The sequence below is a fragment of the Lepidochelys kempii genome, chromosome 17 (assembly GCF_965140285.1).
Source record: "Lepidochelys kempii isolate rLepKem1 chromosome 17, rLepKem1.hap1, whole genome shotgun sequence".
Taxonomy (NCBI): domain Eukaryota; kingdom Metazoa; phylum Chordata; order Testudines; family Cheloniidae; genus Lepidochelys; species Lepidochelys kempii.
Genome location: NC_136396.1, coordinates 2302223 through 2318779, shown reverse-complemented (window position 1 = coordinate 2318779; position 16557 = coordinate 2302223). Strand labels below are relative to the sequence as shown.

Here is a 16557-nt window from a genome sequence, read left to right as displayed (position 1 = left end):
GGCTAACCATTTATTTGTATTTAGATTAATTTTGTTATAATTAGATTTCTCAAAACCTTAAAAAAATATTGTCTAGGTCTTATAGTACTACGGATATTGATTTATGAATAGTATTTACACATTAATATAATTTAATACACAATTGTTTTGTAATTTGAACTACTGCAATTTTATCAATGAACTGTGTGATGTGCCACTGAAGTTGGACTTCTTAGTGCAACTTCTTCCTGTATGTAGATATATATATGTAGGTATGCAATGAGCAATTCAAATAAAGAAAGGCTTTTTGACTGTAACCCAAACACTGCAGCACTAGTCTAGCGCAGTGGTCCCAAAACATTTTTGTTCACACTCTCCTTACCTGGCCTGTGCCCCCCTAGGAGCCATGGTTGGAAGCGGGGCCAAGGTAAGATCCAGGGGCCACGGCCAGGAGCAGAGCTGTGGCCGAGGCTGCAGCTAGATCTGAGGCTAGGGCCAGAGTGGAGCTGGGAGCAGAGCAGGACTGGGTAGCGCTCCCTCCCCACCTGCCGTGGGGACAGGTCTGGGGCCCCAATGTGCCCCTAGGGGGCATGCCCCACAGTTGGGGGACCACTGGTATTCTGCATAGAGCCAGAAAGTGAAACTGATTATTCAGCCTTATGTCATCCAAAGGGTGTAAAAATGAAAAGGCAAAATAAACAAATAGCATAAAATGGGTAAAAGTAAATTAGACTGTCCAAATGGGGAGAATTTAAAAAAAAAAAAAAACTGTGATAAAACAGTAAGTGATTTTAAAAATCAATTTAATAATGTGACTATCCGTTTAAAAGAATAAATCAGCTATATATGGAACATAGTCAAAATGTAAAACACTGAACCACAGATAATAAGCTCACTGGGACATCAGATATACTGTTAGTAAATAAAATTGCCATATTTTTTTCCAATGCAGTGAAAATTAACGAAATGCATTCTTCCTCTCCTCCAAGCAAGAATCAAGTGGCCAAGTACTCGGTTTTTATTTAACAACCCAGCAATGAAATGAGTTGTGGGCACTAATATCAATATACCCCTTCAGGAAGGGAGGAGAAAGTTTGCAGGGTCTCTGGACTTGCCTTATATGGCTCACAGAATCCACTGATCCTGGCTGCACATTTCTAAGCATGTTGGGAGCTGCACCTTTTCCTTATCACTCTATGTAGGAGACAGAGATTTTAGGGGTCTTCCCCTACAGCCAGCTGGAGACATGTGTTTACTTAAATTTGCCCTCAATCGAAACAAGAGAAGTGGAGAGCGGCTTACCCATGCTGTATGCTCACGCAAATAGCAGCCTTTGTATTCTATACTGTTAGGATGCTTTATTCTTTGTAGGAACTTGACTTCCTTAATGATATCCTGCCATTTCTGTGGAAAAGAAAAGGAATAGGAAGAAACTTTAAAAAACTGTTACTTAAAAGAAGGGCGAGAGAGAGAAAAAATGACCTAACCAAGATAAACGGGGAATGGGGGTGGGGGGAGATCTGTATCCTCCTCAAAATAGTTGAAGTTTGAAATTCAAAAAAAAGTTATATTAATACCATGACTTACACTGCTCAACTTTGCATAAAGAAAGTATCATATTTTACCATTTTATTTACCCAGAGAATAAAAATGTTAAGGAATTTGATTTTACAGCAAAAATCTCTCAATTAATGTAATATTTTATACACGTACATGCAGAACACAACACCACAACATTTGATATCTGAGCTCTCCTGCGGAGTTCACACTTCATATTCCAAAAATTAAGTTGTCCCTTCTTAGAAAACACAGTTTTCCCAGCCAGTCAAACACACACACCAGGCTGAAGGAGGACAGGATAGCTGCCATTACCCTCTGTCACTGCCAGCTGCCTTAAAGCCAGTCTGGGAGGTGTAAAGACCCAGCCCTGTTAGTAAGTACATTACTTCAGGACAACCTTAATTTGCGACTCACTAACTTTTTGACTATGTTCTTGATATCATTTCTCCTTTATCACTTTCAATCTTTACATATAGCAATTTAAATTACCTTATTTACTGGTCAGTGAAGAGTTTTCAACAAGCAAAAAACCCCAATATAAAACAGAGTTAAGTTCTATGACAATATATTCTTAAAGGGACGCTGCCAATGTAAAGATTACTTTCAGTCTTCAAATTGTCTATCTGATATTGTTAAAAGTAACACCTCACATTACTGTATGTAGTGTTGTTGTAGCTTTGTTGATCCCAGGATATGAGAGAGATAATTGGACCAACTTCTACTGGCGAGAGAAAAAGCTTTCGAGCTTACATAGAGCTCCTCTTCTTCTTGGAAGAGCTCTGTGTAAGGTTGAAAGTTTCTCTCTCTCTCTCTCTCACACCAACAGAAGCTGGGCCAATAAAAGATATTACTCCCTCACCCACTTTGCATCTCACATTACTGTAACTGCATTAAAAAAATTAAAAGCATTAAAAAATTAGGAAAATGTGACTGAAAAATAAAATTGGGCAAGGACACCGAGGGATGAGTTTAGCACCAGAAGATACTTAACTCAGTTTTTTAACTGACTAGATTTCAAGGTCATAGTGTCCCTTTAACATTGACACAAATAAATTATAAAAAACAACAGCTCTGATGTTAGTCAGAAGCAGAAAAATCTTCCTCATATTAAAATCAGAAGGAATTTCTCCGATTTCTTGGGTCTTATCAGCCCTCAGGTCCAATACCTTTTCTAGGACCAATGCAAGATGGAACTGTATACACAAGGCCTAAAATACAAACACAGTTTTACAAAATCCAGCAATATAAAATCCAGGCTCAAAAAGAGTCCTTCACACCATGAACAGAGAGAATACCTATAAGACCAGAAAATATATTTTTTTAGCCTTCTATTTACACGATGACTTTGTACGGTTACACCTCATGCCAACAGTTCCATCTTATCACCTATGCACAGAATTGTCCAACTGTCACTCTATATTCATGAAAAAAGAAAAGGAGTACTTGTGGCACCTTAGAGACTAACCAATTTATTTGAGCATGAGCTTTCGTGAGCTACAGCTGTAGCTCACGAAAGCTCATGCTCAAATAAATTGGTTAGTCTCTAAGGTGCCACAAGTACTCCTTTTCTTTTTGCGAATACAGACTAACACGGCTGTTCCTCTGAAACCTGTCTATATTCATGTAAAGTTCAAATTGAAAAGAAAAACCATCGTAATTTAATTTAGAAAGTAAAGGTGACCTGCAAAGGGGAAAAAAAATTGGCTCATTCTCTCTTTTGTTCAGACATAAGGATTAAAGGTAGTTTGAAAGTTTTGTCAAAAAAATGTGTTTTCTTGCTTTTCACATCAAAAATTCAGATTTTGTCTATTGTGAAAACCTTGTGGTGAAGGGGAAACTAATTAAACATCAACAAGTGTGGTCAAATACTACAGAAGTGAGGGCCATAAAAGATAGACATAGAAACAGAGACTAAAGGAGACTGAATCCTGAACAACTGAAAGGGGAGTGGGATAGGATCTACCTAATCAGAATCCAGGATTGTTCCTCTGTGTGTCACTCTGGAGCCTAGAATGCCTGTTGAGTCAGCATGAAGCGATGGAAACAGCTACAAGCATGGCTGAGAGTTCTTTTTGCTCAGCATAACACCAGGTTCAATAATCAGTGGATTTAGCAGTCTGTTACCATCCAATTAAGTTCTCAGCCATTTTGAATTAACTAGTTATACCCATTCAATGTACAGCCACATGACAGCAAGTCTCTACACCATTGGTGTCCTTTTGTTTATTTATAAGGAACGTAAAAAGTCCAATCTCTCTGAATGCAGAAGGAACCAAGAATGATAGGAGCATTTTCTTAGCTTACAGCCCCCAAGCCTTTTCAGGAAACACAGGTTCCAAAGTTCGCTCTAGCTTGTTCTAGGGTCACACTGTACTTCCAGGCTCCTGCGTGGCTTTCTTGCCTCTCTCTCTGTTGTCTGTTCTCACACATGCATACCCCTACCCAAAACAATACTCAACCAAAAGCTCCCGAGCATGCAAAACTTCTCCCCCATTTGTCTGAGGTACGGGTTTACACTAAGTTATGAGGGCGAGTTCACATTTTATCTCAATGAGATTTTAACTCAACCCAGAACAAGGTTTCACCAAGGTCACAACATCATGCCAAGCATACTAGACCGTTGTGATATCAGTGGTAACAACCAATCATAACCCCTATTCTACAGGGAAGTTATATGCAACAATTTCATTGGTTGTATGAGAGCAACTGCACAGATGGTGGATAACTTGGCCCAAATGCTACACCTGTGCGACAGCATACACAATAAATCCGCCCAATACACACAGACCTCACAACAGCTGCACAATATACCTGCACAATCCCCCTGTACAGAAATCAGTGCAACTAGCACACACAAAACACCCAAACGTCACTCTGAAACCTAGAGCGTCTGTCGAATCAGCGAGAAGCCATGGAAACAGCTACAAGCCTGGCTGAGAGCTCTTTTTGTTTAGAATATCACCATGTTCAGTCATCATTGGGATTTATGGTCTGTCAATGTCCAATTGTTAAGTTCTCAGCCATTCTGGCTTTTTTTATACACAGGACTTTACGAATTACATCCATGCAACAGTCCTTCCGCTTTAATCAGCTTAATTACAACTTGTTTTGTTAGCTTTTGTAAACACTTACTTACACATTCCTGCTTAACACACTCTTCAGAGAGGGATGTATTTAATGATTCAACCACCCTGTCTCTTCAGCGAAGGAGTGAGGGCTTCAATAGACATTTGGGACTCCTGAGAAGTCCTCTAATACAATTAAAGAAGGCCAGAGTTGACATTACTGATGAATCCAAGGTATAAAAGCAGCATTCCATCCCGCCCCACCCTGAGTGCTGGCTCTGCAGCTCCCACTGGCCAGGAACCGCAGCCAATGGGAGCTGCTGAGGTGGTGCCTGCAGGCAGAGGCAGCATGCAGAACCACCTGGCAGCGCCTCCGCCTAGGAGCGGCCGGGACAGGTTGTTGCTTGTGGGGAGCCGTCTGAGGTGAGCACCCCTTGGATCCAGCACTCCAAAACCCTTCCCGCGCCCCAACTCCCTGCCCTGAGCCCCCTCCCACACCCAAACTCCATCCCAGAGCTCACACCCTGCACCCCGAATCCCTCATGGCCGTTCCTCTGCTTAGGAGCACCAGGGACATGTTGCCGCTTCCGGGCAGCCCCGCAGAGCCAGATAAGGAGCCTGCCAGCCCCGCACCAACTGGACTATAAACCGGACTTTCTACGAAGATTAGAAAATGCCGGTTTGTAGAGCTTTCTGGTTGGTACAGAGCCGGATAACAGAGCTTTTACTCTACCTCAACTGGTATTCACCTCATCAGTTCTGCGCTTCCAGAGGCAGCAAAAACAGGGTCAGTCCAGGCAGGTTATTGACTAAACAAGTGTCTGTCTACACATGGAAGTTTTTACCAGTTATACTTGTAGAGTTATATCATTAGAAACCACATATGAACACATTTATTGCAGTATAAGATTGGCTTTTTTGGTTTAGCTTAAACCCCTTTTCAAGTAAAATAAGCTACATTTAAAAAACAAAATGAAGCACATATAAGAATGTCCACATGGAAGGTTATACTAGTATAACTATATTGGTTTAAATTCACACTTCACGTTATACCAGTATAATCCTCCCATGTAGACAAGCCCTAGTAACAAATCAAGAGCACAGCACCACATACTTCAGAGTCCCCTCAATTTAGTTTTGGAACAAAGCATGCTCCTGTTTTAGATGGTCTCTGCCAGAGCCAATGAGAAAATCCCATTAAAAACAAAGGAATGCATAACTGATACTGTAGTGCCTTGAAGAGATTTGCCGTATATAGGCTAGATTACAATCTGAGCAAACCTTCCTTCAAATAATTTTTGTTTAAAGCAAAATAGAAAATGTTTTAACTGACTTTTTTCTTCAAAATAAAGAAACACATCCATTGACAACAATCAGAACCTATTTCTGAAGCATGAACAGTTCACATCATTCATGTGAACAGAATATGTATACTTCATTGTAATTAAAAAGAGCAGGACAAGAAGTAGGTACAAATTATACTTTCATCAGGACACAGGTAAACAAGTTACTGCAGTAACAGAGTAAAAAAAGAAACATAGGAAGTTTGGCTATGAAATCAGGATTCGAGGCTGGTTAGGAGAGACAGGTATCAGAAACTGCTAAAGAATTAAATGAATACTTCAATTCTTCAAAGTACAGGTGGCAAAGTCTAGGTCTGTTCATGGAAACCAAAAGGTTAGGCGCTATTAGGTCAGGTCAGCTAATCCATCCCTTTGCCCTGCTTGAAGGGCAGGAGAACATAGTGTAAGGAACAATCTTTTTCTGACTTTGTTGGGCAACAGCGCTTATACTACTTCTACAAAACTGTTCCGTAACTGAATAGAATTCACCATCAGGAAGCTTTCCAACCAAGCTAGGCAACTCCAAGCCACGGCTTTTCAAGCTTCCAAATTAGAGCTTCAGAATCACATAAAGTACAAGCTAATGATCTCTGCTAGAGTGTTCTAGAAAGAAAAAAATCTGGGGATGCCATTAAAATATTTTAATATTTAGCCTTATTGATGGCTCTTAAAAGTCTACCTTAAGCACAGCCCAGAGAATCTCCCCACATTTATGCTGCTTTATCATATTTCCTATTATTCTCTCTCTTTTTCATTCTTTCTTTCAAGATCCTCAAAATTATATTGTTCAGCAGAGACCGCTTAGGAAAAGGAAAAATTCTGGCTTGATCTGCTATTATTACATTTTGTAGGCAGGCATCCTTCTGAGTCCATGTCTCTATTGTATTCATTGCTATCATTCCTAGCAAGCCTTTATCTAGCAAGCAACAGGGTGGTTTTTTTAAATGGAATTCAGAATGGAACATTTAAGGCTAAAAAGGCAACTCAGCTTCTTACTAAGTCTGAATGCTGTCGCTCTTGATGCACACTATTTTTTATTTTACCATTTTGCTTACATATTATGCAGTTCCATAAAACATGGCTCTTCCTGGCTGAGTGAAATAAATCCTGCATAACATGCCAGGAGCGGACTAGTTAGAAGCATGTTGAAAATGCTCAAAGAAACTTATTCTGTTTATACAATGCCCCGATTCATCTTAACTATTATATAAAGATTCTCCCTCAGGACAGCTTGGATTAATTCAAGTCAGCATATATCACAGCAATCTGGGTTTAATATACAAGATATTCCACATACCTCATTGGATTGCTTCCCACTATATGACATTTTCTTGATGGCCACCACTTCATTGGTGCGCACATCACGTGCCTGTAACATTAAAACATGAAGTATTAATATCTCGTATCATAAAGAAAATACCCAGTAAAGAAAATAAAAAACACAGAATGATTTCTCATTGGAATAGAAGTACTGAAAAGGCCTTATCCATTTAATAGTTAGCCTGGATATAGAATGTTAAAATAATACATTTCACTAGGGGTGATGAATGTTGGATATATTCAGAAACTGAATTAAATTAAAAAAAAAATCCAAAAAAAAAAAAGAAAAAAGAAAAGAAATCACACTCCTATTTGTGGGACATGATTCTTAACTCATCCCATCTATTGTCAGCATCCATCAGCTCTCTGTAAGTTACTTCTAGACTAAAGAGCATCTCTGTAAATGTGGTTTTTCTGATTTTAAGAAGTAGAATAGATCTCTAAACCAACCTCTGCCCTTCCCCACGGCCCTGCCATAAGTAATCTGAACAAGTGAAATCAAGCCCCACTCTCCCATTCCACTCCAAACAGAAAGGAACATACTGCAATATCACATGGCCAAAATTACTCTGATATTTCTGACGTCAGCTGCAAACAGTGGACACCTTTCTGATGCTGCAGGGAGAGGATAAATGTGGAATGTGATACAAAGTAGATCACATAAATGAAGGTGTTTGCCATAAAGAGACATACATTTATTTTCAAATTCTGATTCTTGCATTTCTTGTCCAACATTATTTACAACTTATAAAATCATAGAAATGTAGGGCTGGAGGGAATCTCAAGAGGCTATGTAGTCCAGCCCCCCAAGCTGAGGCAGGACCAAGTAAACCTAGACCATCCTTGACAGGTTTGCCCAACCTATTCTTAAAAACCTCCAATGATGGGGATTCCACAATGTCTCTTGGAAGCCTATTCTAGAACTTAACTATCCTTACAGTTAAAAGTTTTTTTCCTAATATTTAACCTGAATCTCCCTTGCTGCAGATTAAGCCCATTACTTCTTGACCTACCTTCAGTGGATGTGGAGAACAAATTGATCACAATCCTTTTTAAAACAGTCCTTAACACACTTGAAGACTTATCAGGTCCTCCCTCCTCTTCTCTTCTCAACACTAAACAACGTCCAGGTTTTTTTAACCCTTCCTCAAAGGTCCGGGTTTCTGAACCTTTTATCATTTTTGTTGCTCTCCTCTGGAATCTCTCCAATTTGTCCACATCTTTCCTCAAGTGTGGCATCCACAATTGGATAAAGTACTCCAGCTGAGGCATCACCAGTGCTGAGGAGAGCAAGACAATTACTTCCTGTGTATTGCATGTGATACTCCTGTTAATACACCCCAAAATAATATTAGCCTTTTTCACAATTGCATCACATTGTTGACTCATTCAATTCGTGATCCACTATAACTCCCAGATCCTTTTCAGCAGTACTACTGTCTAGCCAGCAATTCCCAGTTTAGTTTTGTGTGTTTGATTTTTCCTTCCTAAGCTTCATACTTAGCTCTTATCTTTAATGAATTGCACCTTGTTGATTTCAGGTCAATTTGTCAAGGTCTTTTTGAATTCGAATCCTTTTCTCTAATTTGTGCTAGCAAACCCTTCTCATCTTGGTGTTATCTTCGTATGTTATAAGCATGCTCTCCACTCCATTATCCAAGTTATTAATTTAAACGGTGAAAAGCACCAGACCCAGGACAAACCCATGCAGGACCTCACTAAATAAATCCTCTCCGTCTGACAGCAAATCGTTAAAATAACTCATCTTTGTAATCATTTTTTTAACCAGTTTGACACCCCTCTTATAGTAATTTCATCTAGATGACGTTTTCCTAGTTTGTTTATAAGAACGTCATATGCAACTATGTCAAAATCCTTACTATACAATCAACACACATCACGTCTACACCTTCCCTGCTCCCTATCCACTAGGTCGGTAAACCTGTCAAAGAAGGAAATGGTGTTGGTTTGGCATGATTTGTTCTTGACAAATCCATGTTGGCTATTTCTTATAATTCTATTATCTTCTAAGTGCTTACAAATTGATTAATAATTTGTTCCAGTATCTTTCCAGATACTGAAGTTAGGTTGACTGGTCCATGAGTCCCCGTTCCTCTTTGTTCCCCTTTTAAAGAGAGGTGCTATATATGCCCTCCTCCTCCTCTGGGACTTCACCAGTCCTCCATGAGTTCTCAAAGATAATTGCTAACAGCGCTGAGATTGCTTCAACTAATCGCTTAAGTACCCCTAGGATGAGTATAGCACAATAAACGTTAATGGCTCTTCATGCTACAGACTGATTTCCTGTTCTCAGAAAATTTACAATCTAAACTAAGACAAGATGACAATATAGGGAGTGGACAATATAATAATGCTGTCAGTGGGAACCCAATGTGTTCTGAAGTAAAGCTATTGTTTTAATTTTCATTACATTTTAGCAGAGGCCCTGAAATACTCAAGGAACAGCACACTCAGCCTCAAAGCAAAGAGGAGAGCACCGTGTTGTTTAGCAGAACAAAATCCCAACCAATCCTCTACTGAAAGTTCCATACATGGCTAAGGAGGCGGGGAACTCCTCAGGGCCTCTCTCTCATGTTTGTTTGACTTGACCACAAAGCCAAAATAACGGTGCATGTCATGAATTTCAATGACACTAGTACTAAAATACTAACTCTACTAGCCATTTCAATGCAGCCTTACAATGAAGGATCTCCAACAATGCAGAAGGTGAAAGTATGAAGAAAGCTAAATTACCTTACCTGCTGCAATTTCAAGCTACAGTTAACAAAAGAATACTCAAGTTAAATTTCAGGTTGCAAAATTAGTAAATCTGACCTTATCACTCAGTGTTGCAATCTATCAAACACAGGCTTCCAGAACTTTCATTACATTCAGGACTCCAGAGTTTGTAAAGGGGTTTCTCAGCCATATTCTGGTACTTTGCCATTCATTGTTGACAGTGAATTCTGAAACCCTCTTACCTCAATGATGAACTTCTGACTAGCTTTTACCATTTTCTTTCTGTAACTGAGGATGCTGCATTTCAGTGTTGAGTCTACATTTCAATCTATTTAAGGTAACTATTAAAAATGCAAAAATTATTTTTTTTACCAGTACAATTTAAACATTGTAACTCCTAGATCTTCTCCAGGGAGAGGAAACTGTTCACAGACCCAACTGTTTCCTCTGCCACAACCATGCCCATTAGTATTAGCTAGGGCCGTAATTTATTAAGCACAAAGCAGATCTTAAGTGAGGGCTGCTGCCAATCCAAAATACAGCAACAAACATGCCCTGCGTTTCTGTTGAAATAAAAGGCAGAAATAAGAAGTAAGATTTAAAGAGCTGTTGTCACCTCATGAAAACTGGGAAAAATACTCAACTGAGAAATAATTCTGCTCATGCAATTTTCTCTATCTTTCTGAGATTTTTATCCACAACAGTACTGAGTTGCTGGAGGTGTGGATTTTAACAGGCCAACATTAATACACTCTGTTTCAGAGGGCGCTTGTATCCCCTATTTGGATTCATTATTTGAAATGAACTACAGGTACCAACACTGACAAGGACGAACCTGCTTTGATATTAGCAAATACCAGCACACCTGATTTTTGAATAAGCGGGGATAGGTGGCTCCTGAAGAGTGCCCTGGAAGCCAAACATCTAGCACTGATCTACTAGAAGAAAAACACTATGACCAGGCAAAAATCTAGAAACCTCTGGATCCCCATCCTTCTTGAGAAAATTCCCTTTGCATCACAATGAAATGAACATCTGCAACAGTCTTTGGCAGCCCAACTATCAATAACAAACTTCAGCCATGGCTGCTTCCTGTGCACCTGATGAAGGCACTGAAGGTATAATTCTGGCCCTACTGTAGTCAACAGTGAAACTCCAATGGAGTTCCACAGGGTCAGGATTTCACCCCTAATCTACAGCATCTCTGGGATTGGGACCTTGGAATATAACAACAAAATTCTATTGTGGTTCCATCAAAGGATCCCAATGCACTTAATTAATATCAACTCAGTCTTGCAACAGACTTGTGAGGGACAGAAGTATCCTTATTTACAAAGTGGGTGGGGGACTGACTTGCCCAAGATCACAGAAGTAATCAGCACCACAGCAAGGAAGAGAACTCAGGGCTCCGGTCTCCCAGCCCTTCACCTTCACCACAAGGCCAGACTCTATCCCAAGGAGGCAAAATTCAAATACGTTTTGTTTTTTAAACTAGCTTTAGTTTTATACTTTATACTCTTGAATTCATCCTGCTACACTCATCTGACGATATTTATTTCCATACCAGCTGCAATTCTGTTGTTGTGCTACTATCTTTCTGTTTGTCCATATTCCTATAGTGCTTGGGTTTACTACCGTTAAACCTTCAACAAACAATTAGGAAACTAATTAAGAACAACACTGCACAGGTTTCATGTAGCAAGAGATACTGGCGGGTTAACAGAGAAAATACCACCCTGAACCTACCATAAAAATACTTCCCTTGCCCCACATACTCCAAAAAACATCTAAAATATTTGGACTATTTGGGTGATTGGCCCGACAGATGACAAATATTCAAGGTAGAACAATTAGACTGGGAGAAAAGAAAATCTTGGGAATATCTGTTGAATAGAGCAATCACCTAGCACACTTATCACAAAGGATTTAAGGTTTATTTGGGTGAGGGAGGAGGGAATCACTGAAATAATCAAATGGGTGAACAGCTACAATAAAAAAGGGCAAAGAAGATACCAGATTATAGCAGCAGAAGGAACGTAGACATAATAAAAAAGAGTCAATATACCCACCTCCTTGCCCTCTCTGGAGCACTCTACCTAGCACTGGTTACTGTATAAAAGAAAGGCTATTCTTGCACTGAAAAGGATGAAGAATTAGGGCAGCAAAGATGAAACTAAAACCAAAAATGTAATAGGAAGCCTTGTAATTACTGGGGTGATAATACCCTGAGGTGAGCCAACAGAGTTCATGAAAATAATGAAAGGAATTGTAGTTAAACTTTATACAATGGTCTAAAACTTGGAGAGCAGGATAAAAAGTAGAGGTAATAGACCTATAGAATAAATTATCACAGATGATGATCAAAAGAGTATGAATCTGAGTGAAATCTAGACCTGGTTTTGGACGTGTGAGTGAAGGGGTGGAGTAAGAGATATAATAAAGAAAAGGAAAACAGAATTAAAATACAATTAAAAGGGCAAGATTTTGGGGATGTATGGCTTTTTCCAGTTCCTAAACAGTTCCTAGATGTGTATTATTATTAACATTCCCAGGCCAAGCTGTACACAACGAAAGTAGATGGGGGAAAAAAAGTTTCTTTACTAAAAAAAACAACCAACCCCCCCAAAAAACAACACCCACCTTAAACACACAAATATTATTGATAAGTTAACATCAATAGTCAATAACTGCCAGAATCTGAATATGAAAAGAAAAGAGAGCCATGAAGGTTAACAAGCCAGAGAGTTAAAGGCACCCAGTTTCTTTGAAGCGTCTTCCCTAGCCTGGAAAAATCCATATGACATTCAAAACAAAGGCTGTATTGTTATGATGCCACCCAATTTATTAGGTGATCATAAAACCCAGGGCTTGTTTGAGATTTCAGGCATGTATGCACATGCATATTGTGTTCAATCCTCAAGAGAAGGCAAGGTATCAAAGTTCCCAAGAATGGAGTAGCTAGACCAATGATACAAGATGCATGCGTGTGACGCAAAATGCATAACAAAGCTGATGCTTTAAGTACAGCAGCTTTGGCAATGTTCCTTTGAAGTTTTAACTACATTTAACTTAACTAGAGAACACTTTAATAGTGTATTATCCAAGAATTGAATATTGCTGATGGAACACAAGATAATTTTTATTTTAGTAAGGAATTTACTGGTTCTGCAAGAAAATCAGAAATGAGACATTCATGCTCTCCCAATCTAACTTCATATACATAATCTTTACCTTAACAAATTTCTCCCCACCCACCAGGTCCATCTCATCTTTCTGGATAGAGCTTTATGTAATATAATGTCTATCTATAAAATAGCTTCAGATATAAAATTTCTTACAAGAGATTTTCCAGAGCAAAAAAGATACTGTAATCACGTCTAGTTTGTGTGTTGAAGCTTAAAATGCAAAACAATAATAGACAGTAACATACCACACATCTTCTACGGGGCATACTCCTTTATTAACAAAAGACACATGATACACTAACGTTTGAGCAGCATCATGCAAAGCTTACCTTTTGTCCTTTAGGAAGACTGTCTAATCTCCTACCTGCAGTGCATCAGAAGTACAATCTGAACACAGTAAGGTAGAAATCCCTCTTTGTAATGAACTTTCTGACAGTAATGTTTAGTGAGAGAGTGTGTAGAGAAGAGAAGGGTTAAAAAGCTTGGGAGGGTGGGTTCTCCACCATTTAAATTCATGGCAGCACTTGTCATGCTGCTTGAAGGGTGCCCTGGTAAAGGGCATTCAACCCTTAAATGATTTTTAACTTGAAACAAATACGGAGTTCACAGAGATATTGATGTGATGAATGCTCTTCTTTTCTTGCTGTTTGAGCACACCTCTACCACATAGCATGCAGGTGACCTCTAACTATGTGCTCGTTTTGGTTAACCATCCCCTATGACATTTCTGTACCATAATAATATGTAGCAAAGTTGAAAACATTTAAAAATTGTGTCAAAAAGTGGGCAGAGGGGAGAAGTGAGTTGATCTAAAATCTATCTCCAGTTTTCTCTGCAGTGAATTTAACGATATTAAGCAATGTTCACCTGTGGCATTTACTTCATTATAAAACATTTGCTCACACGTTCTGTTCCCAGGCAGTGGCAGCTCACAATTTTAAGCAAGGAACAAAATTAAGAAGCTTTTCCTAATTAGTTCATCTGTGCTGCATTAAATTTGTGCTGGAAGGTTCCCAACATGGTCTGCTGCAATTATTAACAATGAATAGGAAGCTCATAAAATACTGACACAAATAGCTCTCTGTAAGAAAACTGACAGGTTTGGCCACACCTGTTATAATTATAAATGAGAAAAGGTTTGCACCGGAAAATGGCTTTTTAATGAAGGTCTCACAGTATGCACTTAGGTTAACAGACAGTAAGTTGCAAATGAAGTAGCTGTTAAGAGGCTAAGAGATATCCCATGTCTCAGTTGTGCTATGTAAGCAGAGAGTAGGCAGGGAAAAATCCTGGTCCCCAAAAGCTCAGGTCAAATAGAAATGTTATATGGACAAGTATTGGGATTCCAGTCTGTTGGATAAGGACAGCAGGGGACGCTGAGGCAAACTGAGTGACACAGTGCGAGAGAAAATGGCTGCGGAGGGGCTGAGTGGCAGATGGAGAAAGAAAACTGAGCTGCACTCAGGGGCAGGGGACGAGAAGGAACTGTATGGAGCAACAGAACTGCACTGCCAGTCAGAAGGGAGGCACTGAAATGAAGAGAAGCTGAGCAGAGCAATAGAGCTGAGTTGCCAGTCATGAAGAGTGGCAGAAATATGGGCCTTGATGATGTCAGCCAGGGGAGACCAAGAAGAAGTGCACTACTGAGCATGCCCAAGACTGAGCCTCAGGTGAACATGTTCCCTGTTAGTGCTGTGATTAGTATATGGGGTCTGGGGAATGGAGAGATGGGATCTGGGCTTTTCAGCTGCAGACAGATAGTTTACTGGCAGTTAACATTGCCAGAAAGGTAAGCAGGAGTTTAACTGGCTAACCAAGGCAGAGTAGCTGTAGTTCGTTTTACTACACACTGTTGCTGATGCAACACACTCTTTGATTTATGATGGAAGCGGTCTCTTTTCAAGTACTTTGCCTTGCAATTGCAAACTTTGCTGCTGCTAGGCCCTGCAATTTTAATGTGCAACTAAATCCCTGACTACTTCTGATCGTTTGTATTACTGTCATGCCTAAGAGCACCAGTCATGGACTCTGACCCAGCTTTTCTTCTTATTAATACGGTGGTAACACCTAGGGACTCTAGCAAGAAACTGAGGCCCCATCGTGCTAGACACTGTACAAACACATAACAAGACCACCAACCCTCACCCAAAGAGCCTACCATAAAAACCTCAATGTTTCAGATGAGTTAATTTTCCTCAATAAGTAGTAAAAAGGCAATATCCAGAGTTAAAAATTAGCCAGCTAATATTCACAAGTAACTGTCTGTTCAAATTACTTACAAAATAAACTGCTCCAAAGCTTCCATGACCAATCTCTCGGAGATCTGTGAAGAGTTTTTCTGGATCTTCTTTAAAGAAGAGCTCTGCAATTTCTGGGTCCTTCAGGCTGCCCGCTCGGCTGGTTGATGGCATCCTGCTGGGCAGTTAGCCGACTGACTATCTGGGTTGAAAGAGCTGCCTCAACCCTTGGTTCATCTGTATGAATGGGGCCTCTTCAGCATGGATTACTGTAAGAAAAACATAACAACTTATCACTGATTACAAATCTCAGAGCCAGTGCAAAGCAACTCATTACTGAAGTCTACAGATGAGCAGGGTCCAAATTTCTTGTAGACTAAGCATGCCACTCATAACAAGTGATGCTAACACAGGAGTTGCTATACCAGATCAGTCCAACTGCTACGTAAGTCTGGTATCCTGCCTTCAACAGAGACATGCAACTTATCCCTCGATGGAAGGTACATAAAAAATGGGGGTGGGGCGAACACCCCACCTACAATCCACTTAGCCAGTCATGCAGGGATCTAATGGGAAAAAATTCCTTCCAGGAATACAAAAATCGACCAGCTTATGAAGACTTAATTCCCCATGTGATCTTTCATTTGCAGAGATGCAAATGTTAATGGTTATACAATTATCTGCAGTACGTCTCTCAATGACCCCTAGTAATAGTGAATTCTACTGCTTAACTATAGAACCTTCCTTGGTAATAAACTTACTGCCCTTTAGCTTAATTGAATTCAGTATTACCTTCTTTTATTACACCACAGGCTAAAAAGGAGGCACTGATCAACTGTGACTAATTTTCCATACTTCCATCAAATCACCTTGAACACTTCTCCTGCCACCGGTAAATAAGGGCTTGTCTGCCCTTGAAATGCTGCAACTGTACCACTGTAGCGCTTCAGCATAGACACGACTTACACCAGCTGGAGGGGTTCTCCCAGCAGCCTAGATAACCCCCCGAGAGGTGGCAGCTAGGTCAAAAGAAGAATTAGGTCAGTATAACTAGGTCATGCAGGGGTGTGAAAAATCCACACACCTGCATAACACAGCTAAGCCGATCTAACCCCCAGTGTAGACAGCG

General features: G+C 39.9%; 1 protein-coding gene across 8 annotated transcripts in view; it reads right to left on the bottom strand.

The window, feature by feature from the left end:
- TAOK1 (TAO kinase 1) overlaps positions 1 to 16557 on the bottom strand; it is a 144991-nt gene that overhangs the window by 46032 nt on the left and 82402 nt on the right. For 7 of the 8 annotated variants that reach the window (XM_073315978.2, XM_073315979.1, XM_073315974.2 and 4 more), the window contains 3 exons: positions 15471 to 15697; positions 7245 to 7316; positions 1282 to 1383 (listed from right to left, as the gene is read on the bottom strand). In XM_073315978.2, the coding sequence (XP_073172079.1) occupies positions 1282 to 1383; positions 7245 to 7316; positions 15471 to 15602 (306 nt within the window). In that variant the 5' untranslated portion in view covers positions 15603 to 15697. Of the gene's footprint in view, positions 1 to 1281; positions 1384 to 7244; positions 7317 to 10248; positions 10295 to 15470; positions 15698 to 16557 lie in introns of those variants that run through there. The other variant, XM_073315981.1, reaches the window with a different exon arrangement.